Source organism: Bombina bombina, chromosome 3 (genome assembly GCF_027579735.1).
Source record: "Bombina bombina isolate aBomBom1 chromosome 3, aBomBom1.pri, whole genome shotgun sequence".
Lineage (NCBI taxonomy): Eukaryota > Metazoa > Chordata > Amphibia > Anura > Bombinatoridae > Bombina > Bombina bombina.
This window is the reverse complement of record NC_069501.1, coordinates 217,998,902-218,024,952: the sequence shown is the minus strand read 5'-3', so window position 1 is coordinate 218,024,952 and position 26,051 is coordinate 217,998,902. Positions and strand designations below refer to the sequence as shown.

General features: G+C 41.4%; 1 protein-coding gene across 1 annotated transcript in view; it reads right to left on the bottom strand.

Moving 5' to 3' along the window:
- Positions 1-3,047: 3,047 nt before the first annotated feature.
- EFCAB5 (EF-hand calcium binding domain 5) overlaps positions 3,048-26,051 on the bottom strand; it is a 208,160-nt gene continuing 185,156 nt past the window's right edge. Inside the window, exons 20-21 of the mRNA XM_053705221.1 lie at positions 12,024-12,120; positions 3,048-3,259 (exon numbers count right to left, since the gene is read on the bottom strand). Of these exons, the coding sequence (XP_053561196.1) occupies positions 3,048-3,259; positions 12,024-12,120 (309 nt within the window). The remainder of the gene's footprint in view (positions 3,260-12,023; positions 12,121-26,051) is intronic.

Here is a 26,051-nt window from a genome sequence, read left to right as displayed (position 1 = left end):
TAATGAGGACACATCACATGTCGCCATTATCATGTCATTACTCCATTCTATCGATTTAAGAAAATTTAGCACTTGGGTGGAGTCTTTAAGGTACGAGTCCAGACTAGATACATAGGGCTGAAGAAATGTATCAATATATTGGGACACATTCGCTGTAATAGAGTTAATCCCAGAGACTATAGGTCTCCCCGGGGGATTTACCAAACACTTGTGGACCTTCGGTAGAAAATAAAAAATAGGGATCCTGGGATGATCTGATGTTAGATACGAAAACTCTCTATCATTCAGAATTCCTTTTTTGTTTCCCTCTGTTAACATTTTATCAAGAATTATTTTGTACCTCTTTGTTGGATCACTAGTTAATACTCTATATGTCTTCTTATCATTAAGGAGTCTGTAGGCTTCTGTCATATACTTTGTAGTGTCCATCACCACTACCCCTCCGCCCTTGTCCGCCGGCTTTATAGTGATTTGATTATTGGTTTGTAACTCACTAAGAATTTCTCTTTCTTTTTTACTGATATTTTGTTTTCTTAATTTAGGGAGATTACATTTCCTTATATCACTAGTCACTATTTTTTCAAAAGTTTCCAAAAAGTTGCCTTTGGCAAAAAAATAAGTTGCTAAATAACATTTTATACAGTAAGAACACTTTCGAATATAAAAGAGAAAGTGTATAACTTTTGGCAGCTACATCCATATTTAATTGGCAGCTTGGTGGTATTTACTTAACGGAAGGTACACTATTGATAAAACTGACTCTGTTTCCTCACATTTATATATGGAGCAAAGACTTAACAATCTGCACGAATTGTGACAAATACATATACTGTCTAACATATATAGTGTTATTTCTTTAGAATTTTTAGACCTGTGGATGCTTTATTAATAATATAGAGTTTTATTATTTTAGGCTTTTAACAATTAGCATTGTATTTGTTGGGGAGACGTCCCTTTTATATGTACCATTTGTTTACATATGTGTTTTATTAAAACTTTTTAGGTGGTGATACCTTTGGCTTTTCAGCGCCTCCCTTATTATCCTTTTTTAAATTACATATTATAACAAACACATGTATTTGAACAAGTTGAAGCATTGCAATCGAATTGAGCATGAAACAAACGGATATGTGGAACATAATAATTGATATTTCCAATAGCAATTCTCTCATGATATCTGTCATAGATAGCCTCTTATGGCATGTGAGGTGAAAGTCACTGAAAGATTACCAATTTCAATTTGAAAAATAACAATAATTATAACTGACCTTATCGTATAAGATAGAACAAGAACTTAACTTTATATTAATGTCACCCTCTAAACAGATCATGTCTAGGATGTAATAATGTAAATAATCTGCCTAGAAAAATGGCCTAGTGCCTACAATAGACTGGTTGGCTGTTTTTCAAGGAGAAGGCGATCAATGAAAAGTCAACTCACAGTTATTAATCCAACCTCAGGTGGGATCCTGAGCTTGATCCATCTGGTGTATTTGCCTCCTTTTATTTTGTTGATGTGAAGGTACCATGCTTAGACGTTGTCGTGGTTTAGGAGCCATTCTTTGTGCATTAGATTGTAGGTTTTGAGAAGGTGCTTCCGCGTCTGGAGGTGGAATACCCAATGGCTTGCAAAAATAAGGAATGTCCTGCAAAGTCAAACATTCAAATTTTTTCCCGTTCTTGACTACAATGATCGCTGTGGGAAATCCCCACCAGTAGGGAATTTTCATGGATAGAAGTGAGAAGTCTCTCCTCTGCTGGAGTGTCCTTGATGATAAATCTTGGAAAACTTGAATGCGTGAACTTTGATATGTAAATGACTGGTGTTTCCTAGCATATGTATAGATCAGCTCTGTGCTGAAATTGTTGGAATTTTACAATAATGTCTCTAGGGTCTCTAGATCTTCCCCTGCCGATGATGGATTTCTATTGACAATTTTATTTTATTGAATTATATGGCTCAGGTCTTTAGGCAGATTTGGGGCCGTACTGCCACGTGGGCTGCAGGCTATTCACAGGAATCATGTATTAGTCTGGCACCCAAATAATATCGAGACCCAAGTGGTCCGAGTCTTATGTCTGATATGCTGTAGTTATTTCACAATTGTGCGTGTTTTATATTAGTCTGCTGAGAGCTAATCAGGGCTATATCAATCTCTCCTGATTTAATCACGTTGTTGCAGCGTTGCATGATGTTGGCAACTTGACTAAACCGGTCTCAGTCCTGGTGCTACCGTTTCCTCTGCTTGCTGGGTTATTGGGTCCGGTCTCCTTTGTGTAGCCAAGCGGCAAGACAAACCAGTTGCACCACCCTGTGCACCTCTAAATCAGATTGATGCTGCTATCGTCTATCTCTGAGTGTCGGAGCAAGATGGCGTAGCACTCTGGTCAGGCCTTAGACCCGGCCTGTCTCTAGTTCGTTTTCCAGCTGTCCTTGAGGCATTAAATGAGACACATCAGCCCGGAATGTCAGGAGAACCTCAGTGTGTAGCGGTCATCACAGTCAGCCGCTTGCTCCGCCCCCCATTAACATCCTTTTATAATACACTAATACATTCTACACTTTTTTTTGCAAAATATAAAATATATTTATTTTTTTAAATATCCATCCACTTAGTTCCCATAACAAATTAACATTCATACAAACATATTTTAGCTTTGTGCAAGTTTTCCATAGACATAAAATATCTGTGTGAACAGCCGAGATATGCTGTGCAAAACAGGCCAAAATGGCTTTTGAATTGGCCATGGCTGTTGATAATTTAAAAATTGTGCAAAAACTAGTGCGAAACGTGAATACTGATGAATTGACACAGCCTTAAATTTGAAAACTCTACAAAGCATACAGTTCTAATAAATTGGAATACACCTGAGAAAGAAAGATCACATGACCACTTGACCAACTTTCACACAAACCTGCACCTGAAAGCTTGTGGAAAAAAATAATTTCTTATCTAATCAGTTGTTTCTCCACAATATTTTGGTCCAGTAATAGAAAATATATAAAGTATATGAAATATGGGACATACATAAACTTTTTTATATCCTTAACATTGTAGTAATGACAACATAAATGAAGAAACAATTGTTGCCATAGTTTCTGGGTTTTCATTTAACACTGGCAGAGCAGCAAGTGAGCTTTGTTGTGTTTCCCGCATTTTCTGAGTAAGCTCAAGCAAAGACAGACAAGTAAAGGCCCAGTTGTATAGATGCTCAGCTGGAACTGATCCATGTTTCCACACAGCTCCTCTAGGAATACCTGTAAAATTTATATGCAATATTATATTCTTTACTGCTGTAAAATATTCATCTAGAAGGGCTTTTCATAAAACAAGTGTACTGCCCACTCTTGACTACAATGGAGACAAGCTTGTAGCCAGTGAGAAGAAACTATACTGCACACGCTATTGAGTACACACAGGTGTGCGCCTCCGCTATACATGAGAAAAGTGAGCTGTACAGTCCACTCTGTATAGCAGAGGTGCAGTAGCACACTTGCATTGTACTCAGTAGTGTGTGCAGTACAGCTTCTCATTGGCTGTACCACAAGCTTCAAAGACAAAATGGGCTTTGAGGGTGTTGTACGGCATTGTACAGCGTATAAGGTAAGAAATACATAATAAAAAACACACCTTATATAGTGCTTCTTTAGAAACAAATCGTTACTATGCCAGTTCTGTGCACTGCATAAAATCTAGTGTCTTAACATATATTTTATTATCACTTTAAATGCAGACAATAATTTTCCTGATATTTCTTGTATTAGTACAATGCAAACAATAACAACTTCTTTACATTTATAGTGCACTGAAGTTCATGCATTTTATACTACAAAAGAATTTCATACATATGTTTTTTATTTTATTTATTATGGTACAATGCTGCTTCATTACCTTATAATTAACTTGTGATGTTAATAAGCTACTAAATAAGGATACTGCAGTATATTCCTGTATTGCATTTTGTGTTTTGCTAAATTTATTTGCAATTTGAACTGCCGCAGTGGTGGCGCTCCAAACCCTCTGGGTCCCAGAGTCTGGGATATATAATTTTTAGATGATGTTCTCACACATCCAGTTAATGGGCAACAGCAGTACCCTGGAGAGTGGAGCTGCAGTGTTTCATTATTATGTATTTTATTCAGCTATATACTGTATAATGCATATAACATAAGATTAATGTATATTTTCTTTTTATGTTTTTATTGTAAGTGTGCACAAATATTAAAGGGACACTGAACCCAATTTTTTTCTTTCGTGATTCAGATAGAGCATGACATTTTAAGCAACTTTCTAATTTACTCCTATTATCAAATGTTCTTCATTCTCTTGGTATCTTTATTTGAAATGCAAGAATGTAAGTTTAGATGCCAGCCCATTTTTGGTGAACAACCTGGGTTGTTCTTGCTGATTGGTGGATAAATTCATCCACCAATAAAAAAGTGCTGTCCAGAGTCTAAACTAATAAAAAAGCTTAGATGCTTTCTTTATCAAATAAAGATAGCAAGAGAACAAAGAAAAATTGATAATAGGAGTAAATTAGAAAGTTGCTTAAAATTGCATACTCTATCTGAATCACGAAAGAAAAAATTTGGGTTCAGTGTCCCTTTAAGGGGAATAAAAATCAAAAAAGGGCGAAGCCAAAATGAAACTTTTTTTAATTCAGTAAATACAATTAAAAAACATTTGCAATTTTCTTAGGTTTGGAAATGTACCAATTTCTCTTTTTTTTTTTTTTTTTTGAAAAGTAATTTTTATTGGTTTTCAAACATTAATGACATTACAACATTTGACAGATTCTATTAGTGATACACTTCTGAGCTTATACAATGATGTACTTCAGTAAGCATCTCCCATCAGAGACTGCTAGAATTTTTTAAGTCCTTGGATATTTGGGTCCCCCATGGGTGACTCAGTATAGCATGGGTGGAAAGCTCTTAGTCCATCAGTCCCGTAGAACTTTGCATCTTTACAAGTCTGTCTAGCATGTTTAATTAACTTTACAAGTCCAAGACTTAAGTGATGATGCAGATAACCAATTAAAACAAAAATTTAAATAACTATACAAATATTTTAACAAAACAACAGTTTTACAAGTTCTATCTGTGATAGGTTGGTCCAGGTGTCTTATCTTATGTGCATACAAAAGGGTGAGGTTTAGCTAATGTCGCTTCTGGGACCCCGTTTAAGTATGTTTGGTACAGTATGGCCTCGTAGCTGTCTCTGTATTTTAATGTTTATATTTGTTTAAGTGTGTTTACATTTGTATTGAGGACATTAAATATTCAAATCAGTCGAGTTAACTAGATCTTCCCAATAAAGTTTCATATCTAGGAATATGCCTAGTTGGTTTCTTCTATAGTAGCCATATTGCTCTAGTGGGAGTATGTCATTCGTTTTCGAGATCCATTGCTGGATTGTGGGAATCAGTGGAGATTTCCAATTAAGGGATATTAGGGATTTTGCACTATTCAAGCTTATCTGCATTAAGCCCTGACGGATTCTGCACCCGCAACTAGGTGTATGATTTAATAATGCTATTAATGGTGTTAATGTGAAGTCTGTGCCTCCTAGTTTCTGTAGTATCTGTTCGATCTTACTCCAGAAGGGTTTAATCTTAGGGCAGAGCCACCAAACATGAGCCATGGTCCCTGTGGCTCCACAGCCCCTCCAGCACGAGGCCGAGGACGAGGGGTAAATTCTGTGCAACCTATGTGGTGTGAGATACCACCGCATCAGTATTTTAAAATTCATTTCAACTATTTTAGTGGAAGTAGATGATCTGCGGGTGTTATTGAAGATTTTTCTCCAAGTTTCCTCGTCTATCACAACGCCTAAGTCTTGTTGCCAGTGTTCAGTGTATGTTGGGAGGTGCGTTTGCGTAGCTATATCTAGTGTTCTTTTCGCCAGAGAAAGGGTACCACTAGCGGGGATGGTCAGCAGGCACAAGTTTTCAAAAGCAGTCGGTGGTCTAGTTAGGTCCTGCTTGTTTTGGTTACTATTTATGTAATGTGAGAGTTGTGTGTATTTGAGCCATGACGTAAAAGCCCCCCGTAGAATTTGTGTCATTTCCTGTCTAGATTTCAGTGCTCTCTTGTTTAAGAAGTTAATTATTGGTAAGGAATCAGGTATTTCCCATGTAACTCTAACTCCCTGTAGGGGTTCATATCCTCCTGTTAGTTCCATATTTGCCGATATTGGAGTAAGGGGGGAATGGGGTGATGATAGTTTTGGGAACTTTTGGATTAGGTAGTCCCATACCTCCAGTATATGTTTATAAAGCAATGATATGTGGCAGACCGAAGGTCTGAGGCGTTTGTCCATCCAGCAGATGGCACCAGGCTTTGGGGCTCTAAGAATCTGGGAATCCAAGGACACCCAGGCCTTTACATCTTTCTTCATGTGCCAATCTAGAATATGCTGGAGGACTATTGAGTGGTAGTACGTTTCTAGTTTTGGGACTCCCAGGCCGCCCTCCCTCACTGCTCTGTGCATAGTGGCCGCGTTAACGCGTGGTTTTATCTTGCCCCAAATAAATGAGTGTATGAGTTTTTGTAGATGTGTGAGGTATAGCCTAGGTAAGGTGACTGGGATGGCCTGCAAGATGTAAAGGATCTTAGGTAGGATTGACATTTTTATCGCCTGGACTCTACCCCACCACGATATGGGTTTATCTCTCCAATTCTGGAGAGTATGTGTTATTGTATTTTGTAATGGTTTATAATTTGCTTCAAATAGGTGAGCAATCTTAGGGGTTAGGAAGACCCCCAAATACTTTAGTTGTGAGGGTTGTATCTTATATGGGCAGAGATCTTTAAGTGTCAATCCTTCCTTCCGGGTCATAGCTACGCATAAAATCTCTGATTTTTGTTGGTTTATGAGGAAGTTGGACATCTTACTAAATTCGTCAAATTCCTCAATTAGCGCAGGGATGGATCTATCTGGGGAGGACAATGTCAACAGGACATCATCTGCGGACATCGAAAGTTTATAATGATTTGGGCCTATGTTTATACCCACAATCTCCGTGTTAGAGCGTATTTTAGATGCAAGAACCTCCATGACCAGTACAAACAAGACCGGCGAGAGTGGGCACCCCTGTCTCGTTCCATTATTTATTGGGAATCCCTGGGATAAAACCCCATTAACTTTCACTTTGGCAGAGGGAGAGTCATAGAGTTGGAAGATTCTCTTAATCATGATCTCCCCAAATCCAAACCTCTGTAGGGAAGCTCTAAGGAAGGGCCATGCCACCCTATCAAAAGCTTTCTCCGCATCAGTGGAGACCAGGGCCATTGGGATCTTGTGAGTTGTTACATACTCTATTATACGGGCAGTTCTGATTGTGTTGTCCCTGGCCTCCCTGTGCGGAACAAAGCCCGCCTGATCCAGCTGGATGATAGACGGTAAAATAGCACTAATTCTTTTCGCCAATATCTTGGCGTAAATCTTTATGTCCCCATTAAGCAATGAGATTGGCCTATAGCTCTCGGGTTGTGTTGTGGGCTTCCGTTCCTTATGTAACACGGTGATGTGTGCTTCTAATAGCAGTGGGGATAAATGTCCCTCCTTATCTAGGGAGTTGAACATTCTTGTTAAATGTGGGATTAGTGTTGATTGAAACCTTTTGTAGTACATATTTGTGAGTCCGTCTGGGCCTGGGCTTTTTTGCGTGGGTAAGCTCGCTATTGCTGCGGTTATCTCTCGTTCTGTATTTGGGGCTTCCATAGTTTTAGCTATTTCCTCTGGGATGACTGGGAGGTCGGCCTTATCTATATATTCCTTTATCTGGTCTGTCAGGAGAGGGTCAACATTTGGTGTTAAGTTATAAAGAGATCTATAATAGCTACTAAATATATTTGCTATTTCTTTACAGTCAAAGGTTTCCTGTTTTGTTTTGTCCTGCATTTTATGGATATAATTCTCAAGTGATTTTTTCTTTAGGGCTCTGGCTAACAGTGGCCCTGCTCTATTCCCCTCAGTGAAGTAAAGTTTCTTTAAATAGTATGCCTGTCTAAGCACTTCTCTGTTTAGTAAATTATTCAGGGCCCTTCTTGCTGCTGTAAGACCATCGAGGCTAGTCTGGGAATCGGGGTTATCTAGGTGTAGTTTCTCAGCTTCCCTCAGGTTTTTAAATAATTGTGTGTATTCCTGGTTATATGTTTTGTTGAGGATCAATTTTTGTTTAATGAATTCCCCTCTAATAACAGCTTTATGGGCTTCCCATACCGTGGTAGGGGCAGTATCTGCTATTTGATTGTATCTGAAGTATTCAGTCAGAGTTTTGGTTATTTTAACAGGGATATGCTCCTGTAAAAGCAAAGTGTTATCCAATCTCCAGCAGAAGTCTCTTATTGGGCGGTCTGGCCAGTCCAGGGTTAAAGTGGTCGCTGAGTGGTCTGACCAAGGAGTTGGTGTAATATCTGAGCTTTTCGCCAGGGATAAGCTTAACTGATCTACACATATATAGTCTATCCTTGAGTGTGACCTATTTGGAGTAGAGAAGAAGGTAAATGTCTTTTGCGTCGGGTGTTGGGTTCTCCATACATCTATTAATGAAGAGGTCCTCAAACTACTAGCTATGTTTCTGATCGTGCTATCTGACAAATAGCTTTTTGCTTGTGAGCTATCTAGCTTGGGGTTTAAAACTACATTAAAATCTCCTGCTAGTATTGTGGATCCCCTTGACACTTCTAGAAGTTTGTTCGTGAGTTTTTTGAAAAATTTGGCTTCCCCTCTGTTAGGTGCATATACATTAGCTAGTGTTATCGGCTTGTTATATAGCTCACCTACTAGTATTAGGTATCTGCCTTCTGCGTCTTTATGTGTAGTGATGTTCTGTAGTGGGATGTTTTTGTGTAGCAGTATGCCTACTCCATTTTTCTTTTTATGAGGGTGGGAGCTGTAGTGGCCTATTGGAAAGTGCTTTGAGGAAAATTTCGGCATGCTATCGTCTTTAAAGTGCGTTTCTTGGACAAATATTATTTCGCTTTTCTGTTTAGTAAACCAATTAAGGGCTATCGATCTTTTTAGTGGAGAATTCAGGCCTTTGGCATTTTGTCTAAGGATATTAATGTGTCTAGTTCCTGTCAATGTAGTCATCAGTGGGGTTGAGTTTGTTTTCTATGTTTACCCTTAAGACTAGAGAACTTGTAATGGGACCCAATCATTTGAACCTGTAAAATCACATGTAGATCCAGATAGACTTGAACTTTTTTAGTAATTCTAACAATTAACCAACTATTCAACATGACTAACTTAGCATTTAACCAATAAACAACAATTAAAGCATAAGGATTGCATAAATACATATACAATTCATATGGTGAAAGGGGATACTGCCCAGTTCGCATATATTTACGGACATGGGAGTATCAGTACTTCCTATGGTGTTACTTAGACTAGGTGCAATTTTTACTTTTGGTTGTTCCAAACTGTAAGAGAAACACAAGAGAATACAAATATAAACAGTATATAACTAGTCATTAAGGAGGAGCACAAAGGAATCTGACAGTATATATGCCTTTCTTTCAGATTATCATAAGACAGTTACTAAGAAAAGTTCATACTCACACTACCGTTATACCAAGGGGTAGGGAAGTAATACGGGTTATATTCCCTTTGTAGGTAGGAAGAGCAGATGTGATATTGCTTATCAAAGTAATGACTACTGACATTTTCATATAACAAATCTTTCAAATCCTCTATTATCATGTCAAGTTTGACTCTTCTTCTACAGATCTGGAGGCTGATTGATGTCTTTTCCTACTAATTCCTGTCCATGAACTCCCCCGAGGCTTTGGGTCTTTAGTGAGCTTGGGGTTGTCGTTTGGTGTTTGGTTATCTAACCTGGGTAGTGCGGGTTCCGGGATGTTCAGGTGTTTGCAGAAGTCTCTCAGATCTTCTGGGGATCTGTAAATAGCAACAGTTGAGCCTTGTACCACTTTTATACAAAACGGGAATCCCCATCTATACGGTATTTTTAGCTCCTGTAAATGTAGAGTTAGAAATTTAGCCTCCCTTCGTTTGTTTAATGTAATGATGCTTAGGTCAGCGTAGATTTGGATGTTATCTCCATTGTAGGAGATTTGTCTCATCTTCCTTGAGGCTTCCATTATCTTTTCTCTGTCATTGAAAGATTGGAATTTGAGGATAATGTCTCTTGGGGGCTTTCCTTCAGGTGGTTTAGGCCTGAGGGCACGATGCGCTCTCTCTACAGGCAGGTTGGGAGTATCCGGGGTCTGTAAGATAGTTTGAAACAGAGCCTGCAGGTATAGTGGTATCTCTTGTGGAGTGAGTTTTTCACTGACCCCTCGTATTCTAATGTTACTGCGGCGACCCCTATTGTCTAGGTCTTCCAGTTGCAGTTGCATCTGTTGGATTGTTGAGTCTTGTGTATCTAAGATTCTGTTTTGCAGATCTGCATCTTTTTGTACCGACTCCAGATCATCTTCAAGGTGCAGTACTCTCTCTCCTAATTCAGAGATATCCTTCCTGACCTCTTTGAGGCCATCTTTGATCATTTTCCCCACTTGTGCTATGAGAGATGCAAAATCAGCTTTTGTCGGTAGATTTTCTAGATCGGCCTTCGTGAGCTGTTCTTTTGAGCATGTTCCTGTTTCTGATGATTCTGTGTCAGACTGGGTGTTATCTAGATCTTGTGTGCCGGTGGTGGCAGGTTCTATCGTATCAAGCACTTTAAAAAAGTTGTTCATCTTGCCTGCAGGAGTTGCTTGGGATTTGCCTGCTTTATCAGACTTAGGGGGTCTCCTGGACGCCATTTTGTGGGATATGCGTAGTGTGTTTAACCGCAGCAACACAGCAGATGATCAGAAGTATAGTTTTTAAGTCCCACAGGTCTATTCGTGTTGTGCAGAATAAGGGGGTTACAGTATGTGGCTCACTATTGCCGTTTTAGCGTAGATAGTGATGTTGCTTGATGCATCATATTACAGGTTGCATGCAGGAACTTAACTGACACTCTGCTTAGCGGTCTTTTAATTCCCCATGTATTTCGGATGTTAGCGTAGTTGCTCTCTGCTGTGTACTTTTTGTTTATGAATATTTGTGGTTTGTCATTTATGGTCTCAGCTTAGAGCAAACCGATTGCCATCAAGCCCTTATCAGTATTATGTCTCATGGTGCGTGCATAGCAGGCCCTGTTAGTGTATACCAATCAGTCCATAGAGGAGCACCTCTTATATGGCGGAATCTGTTGCACTCTTATATCCCCTCTGAGCCTGGTGTATGCTGACAAAGCCGCTCAGTGTGTTCTGTATCTGGCTTATAAGGAGTCGCTAACCGTGAGGGTGCAGGTGTTTTACTTTTAACTTGCCTCCGGTGCCGCTTTATATTACTCCGTCTCTCCGCTCCTGAATGTGCGTCACAGTTTAAGGCCTAGTGGTCTCTGCTTACATGGCGCTTCCGCTCACATATCTCCCAAGTCCCGATGTTTAGGCTCTGTCTTTTCATGCACCGTAGTGCACAGCGGTAAAAGAGATCTTGGGATATGCTGTTAGTTAGCACCTAGGGCTTATAATATAGTTAGGAAGTATCTGGTAGCCCGGAGCTTCCTTACTATGCAGCCATATCTGGCGGTGGCTGGCTCCGCCCCCCCTGTACCAATTTCTCTTTATCCTTAGAAGTAAACTAGAAACCTTTTTTTTCCTAGTTAAAGTTTTATTTTAATTTATATGCCCCATTCTGTTTTAAAAAAAAAAAAAGGTATTTGTTGATAGTTTTGAGGAACTACATATTTGATTGATTGGAAAAAGGAGAATTCAAGATTTGTTTGCATTCATGCCAGTTTTCTAAGTTTTAGTTTTAAGTTTTTTGCTTAATTTAACATCTCAAAAAGTAATATCTTTAGACAAATGTGCATTAGTAAAAGCTTGTAAAAAAGAAATGTATTAAATAAAAAAAATGGATAATATTACAGCACAACAGACTAGTCTAATATCTTTTAAATGTATCCACTGTTTTTGTGTTGTTTTTACAAGACAGTATAATGTCCTTACTATTTACCTTTAATGTACTTTGCCAGGATCTCAGGCTGGACCTGCACAGACAGGGCAGTGGGGTCAAATGATAAAATCTTCCGAATCAAATCACTATTAACTTTCTAAAAGAAAAAAAAAATGAGTTTAATTTAGAATGACAGAAGCTAGTAGAGTAGGCACATTTCATCCCAGCTTCATAAAGGTAAGATCAGGTCATACTGAAGCAAAATGAAGAGTATAGTTTACTGAAGCAATGTTGTGCAAGTGACAGGCTACTGCTGTGGGCATACTGTTGTGCAAGTGACAGGCTACAGCTGTGGGCATACTGTTGTGCAAGTGACAGGCTACAGCTGTGGGCATACTGTTGTGCAAGTGACAGGCTACTGCTGTGGGCATACTGTTGTGCAAGTGACAGGCTACAGCTGTGGGCATACTGTTGTGCAAGTGACAGGCTACAGCTGTGGGCATACTGTTGTGCAGAGTGACAGGCTACAGCTGTAAGCATACTGTTGTGCAAGTGACAGGTTACAGCTGTGGGCATACTGTTGTGCAGAGTGACAGACTACAGCTGTGGACATACTGTTGTGCAAGTGACAGGCTACAGCTGTGGGCATACTGTTGTACAAGTGACAGGCTACAGCTGTGGGCATACTGTTGTGCAAGTGACAGGCTACAGCTGTGGGCATACTGTTGTGCAAGTGACAGGCTACAGCTGTGGGCATACTGTTGTGCAAGTGACAGGCTACTGCTGTGGGCATACTGTTGTGCAAGTGACAGGCTACAGCTGTGGGCATACTGTTGTGCAAGTGACAGGCTACAGCTGTGGGCATACTGTTGTGCAGAGTGACAGGCTACAGCTGTAAGCATACTGTTGTGCAAGTGACAGGCTACACCTGTGGGCATACTGTTGTGCAGAGTGACAGACTACAGCTGTGGGCATACTGTTGTGGAAGTGACAGGCTACAGCTGTGGGCATACTGTTGTGCAAGTGACAGGCTACAGCTGTGGGCATAATGTTGTGGAAGTGACAGGCTACAGCTGTGGGCATACTGTTGTGCAAGTGACAGACTACAGCTGTGGGCATACTGTTGTGGAAGTGACAGGCTACAGCTGTGGGCATACTGTTGTGCAAGTGACAGGCTACAGCTGTGGGCATAATGTTGTGGAAGTGACAGGCTACAGCTGTGGGCATACTGTTGTGCAAGTGACAGGCTACAGCTGTGGGCATACTGTTGTGCAAGTGACAGGCTACAGCTCTGAGCATACTGTTGTGCAGAGCGACAGGATACAGCTTTGAGCATACTGTTATTCAGAGTGACAGGCTACAGCTGTACACACACCTTAACAGAGACACCCACATAAAATACACAGACATATACACACACCCTCACAGAGACACCCACATAAAACACACAGACATATGCACACACCCTCACAGAGACACCCACAGAAAATGCACAAAGACATATGCACATACCCTCAGAGACATCCACAGAAAATACAGACATACACACACACACACCCTCACTGAGACATCCACAGAAAACACACAAAGACATACACACACACCCTCACAGAGACACCCACAGAAAATGAACAAATACATACGCACACACCCTCACAGAGACATCCACAGAAAACACAGACATACATACACACACCCTCACAGAGGCATCCACAGAAAATACATAAAGACATGAGCACACCCCCCCCCCACAGTGACACCCACAGAAAACACAGACATGCATACACACACACACACACCCTCACAAAGGCATCCACAGAAAATGCACAAAGACATACTCACACACCCTCACAGAGACATCCACAGAAAATGCACAAAGACATACACACACACACACCCTCACAGAGACATCCATAGAAAATGCACAGACATACACGCACACACCCTCACAGAGAGACCCATAGAAAAAAAATACATACAAACTCCTAGAGACACCTACAAAAGCACAAAGACATAAACACAATCACCCACAGAAACACTCTACAACTTTCTTTTTATTTATTTTTTGTAAGTGTGCACAAATATTAAGGGGACATAAAAAGAGCACTACTTCAAATCTGGTGTACAAATGTTCCCATCTGTCAGCTGTACTTATGGATTTGAAAATCCTGTACTCTATATGGTCTTGGTGAAACCATAAGCTGTGGTACTCAATCTCATACCATTAGATCTGGTAAAATGCAGGATTTAGGCTTGTTTGTATGTTTTTCAAAATTAAGTCAGCTGTAGTATAAACTGAACAGTGTTAAAGGGACACTAAACCCAGAATTTTTCTTTCATGATTCAGGTAGAGAATACAATTTAAAATAACATTCCAATTTACTTCTATTATCTAACATGCTTCATTCTTTAAATTTCCTTTGCTGAAGAAATAGCAATGCATATCGGTGAGCCAATCACACAAAGGCATCTATGTGCAGCCACCAATCAGCATCTACTAAGCCTATCTAGATATGCTTTTCAGCAAAGGATATAGAGAGAATGAAGCAAAATAGATAATAGAAGTAAATTAGAAAGTTTAAAATTGCATGTTCTTTCTAAATCATGAAAGAAAAAATGTGAGTTTCATGTCCCTTTAAGTTAACCTGTCTCATTTCAAACACTGAGCAATCTTAGCCTGAGAGTATAACATTGTATGCAGATGTAAAAATCTTAGATAAAATGCCTCCTGGCATCTGGAAAGTCTTTACATAAAAGGACAATATACTGGATGTAATTAATATATATATATAAATAAAAAAACATATATGCCAAATGGCACCTACCATTTGTGTATTGAGGAGGAAACATTTCTGCATGGTTTTAAATATAGAATTTCTAAAGCATGGTCAAATAATAATAAATACACTGTTGCATATTGCAAAAAAAATGTGTTTTTATGGACCGCTGGCCCCACCATACAACTACCACACTGAAGTTACAATACGAAATTGCACAAAGAAATAATAAACATTTACTAATTCATACCACCTCTGCAAATGAAATTGATCTGCCGTCTGACTCAGGCACACACTATACAAACTGAAGTGTGAAGTCTGTCTCACACTGTGCATAGTGGTTTAGTGCACACTCTCAAATTCTAATGCTTTACTCCTTGTAATGACACTCTGCTGTAGCGCCCTCTGGTGGCTACCAAAATGTAAAAAACAATATATATATATATATATATATATATATATATATATATATATATACTTGCCTCATGCTACAGCTGTGGCCTGTGGGCAAACTGTTGTGCAGAGTGACAGGCTACAGCTGTGAGCATACTGTTGTGCAAGTGACAGGCTACAGCTGTGAGCATACTGTTGTGCAAGTGACAGGCTACAGCTGTGGGCATACTGTTGTGCAGAGCGACAGGATACAGCTTTGAGCATACTGTTATTCAGAGTGACAGGCTACAGCTGTACACACACCTTAACAGAGACACCCACATAAAATACACAGACATATACACACACCCTCACAGAGACACCCACATAAAACACACAGACATATGCACATACCCTCAGAGACATCCACAGAAAATACAGACATACACACACACACCCTCACAGAGACATCCACAGAAAACACACAAAGACATACACACACACCCTCACAGAGACACCCACAGAAAATGAACAAATACATACGCACACACCCTCACAGAGACATCCACAGAAAACACAGACATACATACACACACCCTCACAGAGGCATCCACAGAAAATACACAAAGACATGAGCACACCCCCCCCCACAGTGACACCCACAGAAAACACAGACATACATACACACACACACACACACACCCTCACAAAGGCATCCACAGAAAATGCACAAAGACATACTCACACACCCTCACAGAGACATCCACAGAAAATGCACAAAGACATACACACACACACCCTCACAGAGACATCCATAGAAAATGCACAGACATACACGCACACACCCTCACAGAGAGACCCATAGAAAAAAAATACATACAAACTCCTAGAGACACCTACAAAAGCACAAAGACATAAACACAATCACCCACAGAAACACTCTACAACTTTCTTTTTATTTATTTTTTGTAAGTGTGCACAAATATTAAGGGGACATAAAAAGAGCACTACTTCAAATCTGGTGTACAAATGTTCCCATCTGTCAGCTGTACTTATGGATTTGAAAATGCTGTACTATATATGGTCTTGGTGAAACCATAAGCTGTGGTACTCAATCTCATACCATTAGATCTGGTAAAATGCAGGATTTAGGCTTGTTTGTATGTTTTTCAAAATTAAGTCAGCTGTAGTATAAACTGAACAGTGTTAAAGGGACACTAAACCCAGAATTTTTCTTTCATGATTCAGGTAGACAATACAATTTTAAATAACATTCCAATTTACTTCTATTATCTAACATGCTTCATTCTTTAAATATCCTTTGCTGAAGAAATAGCAATGCATATCGGTGAGCCAATCACACAAAGGCATCTATGTGCAGCCACCAATCAGCATCTACTAAGCCTATCTAGATATGCTTTTCAGCAAAGGATATAGAGAGAATGAAGCAAAATAGATAATAGAAGTAAATTAGAAAGTTTAAAATTGCATGTTCTTTCTAAATCATGAAAGAAAAAATGTGAGTTTCATGTCCCTTTAAGTTAACCTGTCTCATTTCAAACACTGAGCAATCTTAGCCTGAGAGTATAACATTGTATGCAGATGTAAAAATCTTAGATAAAATGCCTCCTGACATCTGGAAAGTCTTTACATAAAAGGACAATATACTGGATGTAATTAATATATATATTTATAAATAAAAAAACATACATGCCAAAGGGCACCTACCATTTGTGTATTGAGGAGGAAACATTTCTGCATGGTTTTAAATATAGAATTTCTAAAGCATGGTCAAATAATAATAAATACACTGTTGCATATTGCAAAAAAAATGTGTTTTTATGGACCGCTGGCCCCACCATACAACTACCACACTGAAGTTACAATACGAAATTGCACAAAGAAATAATAAACATTTACTAATTCCTACCACCTCTGCAAATGAAATTGATCTGCCGTCTGACTCAGGCACACACTGTACAAACTGAAGTGTGAAGTCTGTCTCACACTGTGCATAGTGGTTTAGTGCACACTCTCAAATTCTAATGCTTTACTCCTTGTAATGACACTCTGCTGTAGCGCCCTCTGGTGGCTACCAAAATGTAAAAAATATATATATATATATATATGCTTGCCTCATGCTACAGCTGTGGCCTGTGGGCAAACTGTTGTGCAGAGTGACAGGCTACAGCTGTGAGCATACTGTTGTGTAAGTGACAGGCTACAGCTGTAGGCATACTGTTGTGCAAAGTGACAGGCTACAGCTGTGGGCATACTGTTGTGCAGAGTAACAAGCTACTGCTGTAGGCATACTGTTGTGCAAAGTGACAGGCTACAGCTGTGGGCATACTGTTGTGCAGAGTGACAGGCTACAGTTGTAGGCATACTGTTGTGCAAGTGACAGGCTACAGCTGTAGGCATACTGTTGTGCAGAGTGACAGGCTACTGCTGTGGGCATACTGTTGTGCAGAGTGACAGGCTACAGCTGTGGGCATACTGTTGTGCAAGTGACAGGCTACAGCTGTGGGCATACTGTTGTGCAGAGTAACAAGCTACTGCTGTGGGCATACTGTTGTGCAAGTGACAGGCTACAGCTGTGGGCATACTGTTGTGCAGAGTGACAGGCTACAGCTGTAGGCATACTGTTGTGCAAGTGACAGGCTACAGCTGTGGACATACTGTTGTGCAGAGTGACAGGCTACAGTTGTAGGCATACTGTTGTGCAGAGTGACAGGCTACAGTTGTAGGCATACTGTTGTGCAGAGTGACAGGCTACTGCTGTGGGCAAACTGTTGTGCAGAGCGACAGGCTACAGCTGTGGGCATACAGGCTACAGCTGTACAGACAGGCTACAGCTGTGTAAGTGACAGGCTACAGTTGTAGGCATACTGTTGTGCAGAGTGACAGGCTACAGCTGTAGGCATACTGTTGTGCAAGTGACAGGCTGCAGCTGTGGGCATACTGTTGTGCAGAGTGACAGGCTACAGTTGTAGGTATACTGTTGTGCAGAGTGACAGGCTACAGCTGTGGGCATACTGTTGTGCAGAGTTTCAGGCTACAGTTGTAGGCATACTGTTGTGCAGAGTGACAGGCTACTGCTGTGCGCAAACTGTTATGCAGAGCGACAGGCTACAGCTGTGGGCATACAGGCTACAGCTGTACAGACAGGCTACAGCTGTGCAAGTGACAGGCTACAGTTGTAGGCATACTGTTGTGCAGAGTGACAGGCTACAGTTGTAGGCATACTGTTGTGCAGAGTGACAGGCTATTGCTGTGCGCAAACTGTTATGCAGAGCGACAGGCTACAGCTGTGGGCATACAGGCTACAGCTGTACAGACAGGCTACAGCTGTGCAAGTGACAGGCTACAGTTGTAGGCATACTGTTGTGTAAGTGACAGGCTACAGCTGTAGGCATACTGTTGTGCAAGTGACAGGCTACAGTTGTAGGCATACTGTTCTGCAGAGTGACAGGCTACTGCTGTGGGCAAACTGTTGTGCAGAGCGACAGGCTACAGCTGTGGGCATACTGTTGTGCAAGTGACAGGCTACAGCTGTGGGCATACTGTTGTGCAGAGTGACAGGCTACTGCTGTGGGCATACTGTTGTGCAAGTGACAGGCTACAGCTGTGGGCATACTGTTGTGCAGAGTGACAGGCTACAGTTGTAGGCATACTGTTGTGCAGAGTGACAGGCTACTGCTGTGGGCAAACTGTTGTGCAGAGCGACAGGCTACAGCTGTGGGCATACAGGCTACAGCTGTACAGACAGGCTACAGCTGTGCAAGTGACAGGCTACAGTTGTAGGCATACTGTTGTGCAAGTGACAGGCTACAGTTGTAGGCATACTGTTGTGCAAGTGACAGGCTACAACTGTAGGCATACTGTTGTGCAAGTGACAGGCTACAGTTGTAGGCATACTGTTCTGCAGAGTGACAGGCTACTGCTGTGGGCAAACTGTTGTGCAGAGCGACAGGCTACAGCTGTGGGCATACTGTTGTGCAGAGTGCCAGGCTATTGCTGTGAGCATACTGTTGTAAAAAATGAAATGTATGCTTACCTGATAAATTTCTTTCTTTCTTGACACGGTGAGTCCACGGATCATCATCAATTACTTTTTGGAATATCTCTACTGGCCAACAGGAGGAGGCAAAGAGCACCACAGCAAAGCTGTTAAGTATCACTTCCCTTCCCACAAACCCCAGTCATTCGACCAAAGGAAAAGGAGAGAAAGGAAGCAACACAAGGTGCAGAGGTGCCTGAGGTTTACACAACAAAAAACTGTCTGAAAATACAGGGCGGGCCGTGGACTCACTGTGTCAAGAAATAAATACATTTATCAGGTAAGCATACATTTTGTCCACGGATCATCATTAATTACTGTTGGGAATCAATACCCAAGCTAGAGGACATAGATAATAAGGGAGGGACAAGACAGGGAACCTAAACAGAAGGCAACACTGCCTGAAGAACCTTTTTCCAAAAAGAAACCTCGGCTGAGGCAAAGGTATGACATTTATAAAAATTTGAAAAAGTATGCAGAGAGAACCAAGTTGCAGCCTTGCAAATCTGTTCCCTAGAAGCTTCATTCTTGAAAACCCAAGAAACAGAGACAGACCTAATGGAATGAGCTGTAATTCTCTCAGGGGCTGCTATTCAGCAGTCTCATAACCCAAACAAATAATACTTCTCACCAAGGGAAAGAAAAGTAGCAGAAGCTTTCTGATCTTAAAAATTCCCAGAGAAACAAACAGAAGACTGGCAAAAATTCTTAGTCATCTGAAGATAGAAAATAAGAGCACGCACATCATCCAAGTTGTGCCACCAACATTCCTTATGGGAAGAAGGACTAGGGCACAGAGAAGGAACTACAATTTCCTGAAAAGTTTCCTATTCAAAACAATTGAGGAAGAAAACCTGTTAGTACAAAAAATCGCCTCATCGGCAAGAAAGATAAGGTGAATCATACTGCCAAGCTGAGAATTCCGAGACTCTCTGAGCAGAAGAGATAGTCTTCCAAGATAACAATTCAATATCTATGGAATGAAAAGGCTCAAACAGAGCCTGCCGCAAAACTTTAATAACAAGGTTAGGCTCCAAGGAGGAGAAACCGACTTAAACACAAGTCTGATGCCAACCAGGACATGACAAAAAAACATTGCACATTTGGCACTTCTGCCAGATGCTTATGTAGCAAAAATAGACAATGCAGAAATCGGACCCTTTAGGGTACTGACTGACAAACCCTTCTCTAGATATCCTGAAGACAGGACCAAGATCTAGGAATCCTGACTCCACTCCAAGAGAAGCCCCTGGATTCCCACCAAAAAGGTTAAGTACGCCATAATTGATGACAAAAACGTCTAGAAACTGGCCTGCAAGCCTAAGTCATGGTCACAATAACCGACTTAGAACACCCATGCTTTGACAAAACCAAGCGTTCAATCTTCAGGCAGGCAGCATCAGAGAAACAAAATTTAGATGAAGGAAGGGACCCTGCTCAGAAGGTCCTTCCTCAGGGCCAGTCTCCCAAGTGGAGAGATGCCAGCATCTATCAGGGTGGACAGTGGATCACTTGACCAAGAACCATACCTTGGAAACTTGGCGGTCTGTCGAAAAGCCCTCAGAAGCCAACTCCGGACCCCCCATCTGAGGGTCTACCTAGAAAACACCTCCGGAAGAGGACCCACTCCCCGGGATAAAAAAATCGGTCTGTTCAGAAGCCAGTTGTTCACCCCTGAAAAGTGGGGGACAGACCACAATCGTGAGCTTTCGCCCACTGAACAATCCAAATCACCTCCTACATGGCCAAGGAACCCCTAGTTCCTCCCTGGTGGTTGAATTAAACCAATGATAATAACCGACTGGAACCAAGCTAAGGACGACTGAAGCCAAAAGCCCAGGCCATCAGAGCATTGCATATCGCTCTCTACTTCAAGATGTTAAAGAGGAGAGCAGACACTTCCGAGTCCATATTCTTAAGCAAAACCCAGACCACTTACTAGCCCAGCAGATTGACACCCAGGAAAAAGTCTAGATGCACACGCCCTGAGATATATACTACGGGAGAGAATCTCCGGACTGATCTAGATCTATCTTTTGAGACAGATCTGAAAGATCTCCCACTAAGTCTGCATACCAGATCCTGCAAGGTCACGCAGAGGTTAATAGAAACACCGCCGCTCTCTCCTGTTGAATACGAGCAATGACTCGTGTAAGGCGAACCAACAGAGAAAAAGCAAAGCAAAGGGAATGACGTCCATTGGAACAATTAGACCAATTCCCTCCTATATCGAAACACAGAAATGCGAGGTAAAATCAGCTGCACCTAGATCCAATACAGATAGGCTAAGCTAGCTACCAGACTTTTCTTCTCTCTGGACAGTAGACCAGAGAGAAGAAAAGTCTTCACCTAAATAGAGAATCTATTAAGGACCAAGCGTACCGCACCTAGAGATCCCAGACGGTCTCCCATTCAGGTACTGACCAGGCCTGACCCTGCATAACTGCCAAGATCAGAAGGAATTCAGTGCATCCAGGGTATAGTGATGGTAACCCAAAAAATTACCCTTGGGTATGGAACAAGGGATCCCTACTCCAGATTCATTTCCCCACCCTGGGAAAGAAGATTGTACCAGATCTCTTAAAAGAGAGTTAACTTGAATTAAGGATGACCCATGAACTATATATTATTGCAATATCCCAAGACCTAAAAGTCTGACTAGGATAATGAAAACTCAGAAAACTCGAGGTTGAAGGTCAGAATCTGAGTTACATGAGGTAAATACCTAGATCCTGTTTCCAAGCTAGGACTGAGAATGTCACTCCCAGAGAGGAAAATCCCAAACATCCAGTTCAAGGAAATCCTCTCATCAAACCTGGGAAGCAGATACCCTAAAAAGAGAAATGTGCCCCTGGGAGGAAATCTTGGATTGAGCTCCAAAAGGTATGCCTGAGCAAAAAAAGGAAAAGGAAACTATCCTCCCGTCATGCTCTCTTGACATGTGGTAGAAAAACATATTTTTCACCCTTAAAGTCAGAGGGGAAAATCTGCTAGACCAAGTCTCAACAAGGTCTCAACCTTAAAAGGGGATGCCAGAAGTGTTGAATTTGGAGGAAAAATAAGAATTGAACCTGCAACTGCAGAATTATAAAGCCTAAACTGTACCACTAAACCACAGGTAGGTTACGCAGCTGCCAAGACTGTATCCTCAATGTCCGGCGGCTAGTACAGCAAGTCTAATAAGACAAGGCATTGCTCTGAAAGAACAATTAACCTCCAGATACTTATCCACCATAGTGGATACATAGGACACCGTGCAATTCAAGAAGTCAGCAAAAGGAGAATCCCTAAAGGACTGGAGACAGGGAGAAAGGCATCCCTAACTTCTCCTACTCCTATGAAAAAAAATGTTATAGCACTCCTGCCCTGAAGAAAGGAACATCACAGAAAATATCAAGTTTACCAAACTTCCAAGGGTTGACAACAACGGGTGTATCGGTGTCGTCCAAGTAGCCAAAAACCTCCTTTAACATGAGGTGTTCAAGCATACATCTGAAGGAGATCACTCCAGCATCAGATGAAGGAATAATCAAACTTCCCAAATCTGAGATTTCACCCACAGAAACTACAGGCGAATCCTCTTCACCAGACTTAGGCGAGAGAGCGATCTGTGTAGCAGAATGTGGAACTGAAACCCTACTATCTGAAAACTTTAATGTCCTCTTGCACTTTCCCTATAAGAAAGGAAAAACAGACAAAGCCGCAAATACAGCAAATTCTGCTGCAAATTCTGTAGGCAAATACACTCCTCCAGGAGATTGAGAGGAACCGCAGGGCACTGCATGTGACGCCATAGAGGCTTGGGACGTTTAAGGAGAAGCTGTGGCAATGCCTGAACAGCATCATCCTGGGAGACATGAACTAAGGTGTGCATTCCATAGCTCTAGCTAATATATGCAGCACCGAACAGCATAGACCATTAAAATGTCTCGAAATTTTGTATTGAGGAACAAGAGGCTCAAAGAAAAATACCTATCATTATGTCAAAAGATACTTTATTTAACATGAGGGACATAAAAGTTTACCACAACAATCTGTCCTCAAAAAATATAATGGACAATAATAATCAGACTCACCAGAAACAGCAGTTATGAAGCAGCGGTCTAAAGACCGCTGCTCCATAACCCTGTCCGCCTGCTCTGATGAGGCGGACAGAGATCGTCACAATTCAACCCGATTGAGTACGATCGGGTTGATTGACACCTCCCTGCTGGTGGACGATTGGCTGCGAGTCTCCAGGGGGGGGGGGGCGTTGCACCAGCAGCTCACAAGAGCTGCTGGTGCAATGCTGAATACGGAGAGAATATTGCTCTCCGCATTCAGTGATGTCTGCCGGACCTGATCCGCACTGTGGGATCAGGTCCGACAGACATTTGATAAATAGGCCTCATAATCTTAAAGAAAAAAAACATACCCTGTTCCAAGTTCAAATGAATATCTACCACTAACAAAAGTGGTATATAACCTTTAAGAAATATGACACATCAAATATTTAAAACACAGTGTGGCCATATACATAGAGTGTGAAAACAAACGTTTCCGACAGGGCAACGTTTTCTATCGATTGCAGGCAATGACCTCCAAACGTGAGGAAATCTGAGCTGCTGGCTGACAAAACAGAAAACATAAAGTCACTAGAAAACTATCTAAATCCTTAAAATAGACTAAAAAAAGCGCACTCACTTTCAATACTTTACATTTGATCTCTGAACACCCCTGCTTTAAATCTTACAAGCTGTCAGCTTGTCACGGAGGGAATAGTCAGCGAACATTTTTTAAGATGGTGCCGCTCCATTTAAGTGTCGCACTTAACACAGAGAAGAAGGAGGTGGGAACTAAAAATGTCCAGAAAATTAAGCGCACATATGTACTGCGCTTCATTCCGCCGACAGTATCTAGCAAAACACAGAGTCCCTTACCAAACCTTCCCGGTTATTTTCCCTTTAGACAAAAATAATAAAATTAGGTTTGCTCTTAACCTAACAGGCGGAAGATAAACCTTTAATAGCCCATAGGAATGGCGCCTCTAGCTCCGTGCAGAACCTAGAGGGACTTTGCTACATGCACCAATAATGATTGAGGGAATGTATTAATCTCACACATACAAACAATGTCTACTGTAAGGTCCTAAAAATCTTTTACTGAGTCACCATATAAGGTTAACCCCTTCCTTGCCTGAAAGAGGATAAACCCTAAGTCTCCATGTCACATATGAAGTGTCTGCCCACTGCCATTAGACATCATAGACTACGGATGTAGAGTCCCAAATAAGGTACAGAGAGAAATCAAGCCCCGTAGTGCCAGCCTCTTAGCCCCAGAAGACAAAAGGCACTTACCTGCACATTCAGCTGACCGGCAGGAGGACAGCTCACCCAGTATAAGAGGATGCCTCTCCTCATATGGACCTGTGGAAAAAAAGAAAGACTGAGTAAGCTTACTCAGGCTTTCAGGAGAGGGCAGCAAAACTGTTTGAGAGGCACAGTGGGGGTTGTACCCCACAAGTTTCCAATTGTTTAAAAACTACCACTGCTCTACTGAAGAGACTGACGTGGGCTACAGCTAGACCCCAGGAAAGATCAGAGCAAACCTTCTCTGCTTTAAAAACAATAAAATCTTGGTTGCAGAACTTCTATCAGACACCTAAAACTTCACCACCTCCTTGCAACGCAAGGAAAGAGACTGACTGGGGTTTGTGGGAAGGGAAGTGATACTTAAAGGACCAGTCAACACTGTAGATTTGCATAATCAACACATGCAAGATAACAAGACAATGCAATAGCACTTAGTCTGAACTTCAAATGAGTAGTAGAATTTTTTCTGACAATTTTAAAAGTTATGTGTCTTTCCACTCCACCTGTACCATGTGACAGCCATCAGCCAATCACAAATGCATACGCGTACCATGTGACAGCCATCAGCCATTCACAAATGCATACACACTTATTCTTGCACATGCTCAGGTGACTCAAAAAGTTTATATATAAAAAGAATGTGCACATTTAGATAATGGAAGTAAATTGGAAAGCTGTTTAAAATGGCATGCTCTATCTGAATCATGAAAGTTTAATTTTGATTGAGTGTCCCTTTAACAGCTTTGCTGTGGTGCTCTTTGCCTCCTCCTACTGGCCAGAAGAGATATTCCCAACAGTAATTGATGATGATCCGTGGACTCACTGTGTCATTAGAAAGAAATGACAGGCTACTGCTGTGGGCATACTGTTGTGCAGAGTGACAGGCTATTGCTGTAGGCATGCTGTTGTAAAAATAACAAGCTACAGCTTTGCGCACACTGTTGTGCAAGTGACAGCCTACAGCTGTGGGCAGAGCAACAGGCTACAGCTGTGAGCATACTGTTGTAAAAATGACAAGCTTTAGCTGTGGGCATACTGTTGTGCAGAGTGACAGGCTACAGCTGTAGGCATACTGTTGTGCAGAGTGACAGGCTACATCTGTAGGCATACTGTTGTGCAGAGTGACAGGCTACAGCTGTAGGCATACTGTTGTGCAGAGTGACAGGCTACAGCTGTGGGCATACTGTTGTGCAAGTGACAGGCTACAGCTGTGGGCATACTGTTGTGCAGAGTGACAGGCTACTGTTGTGGGCATACTGTTGTGCAGATTGACAGGTTACAGCTGTGGGAATACTGTTGTGCAGAGCTACAGGCTACAGCTGTGCGCATACTGTTGTGCAAGTGACAGGCTACTGCTGTGGGTATACTGTTGTGCAGAGTGACAAGCTACTGCTGTGGGCATATTGTTGTGCAGAGTGACAGGCTAATGCTGTGGGCATACTGTTGTGCAGAGCTACAGGCTACAGCTGTGCGCATACTGTTGTGCAGAGTGACAGGCTACAGCTGTGGGCATACTGTTGTGCAGAGT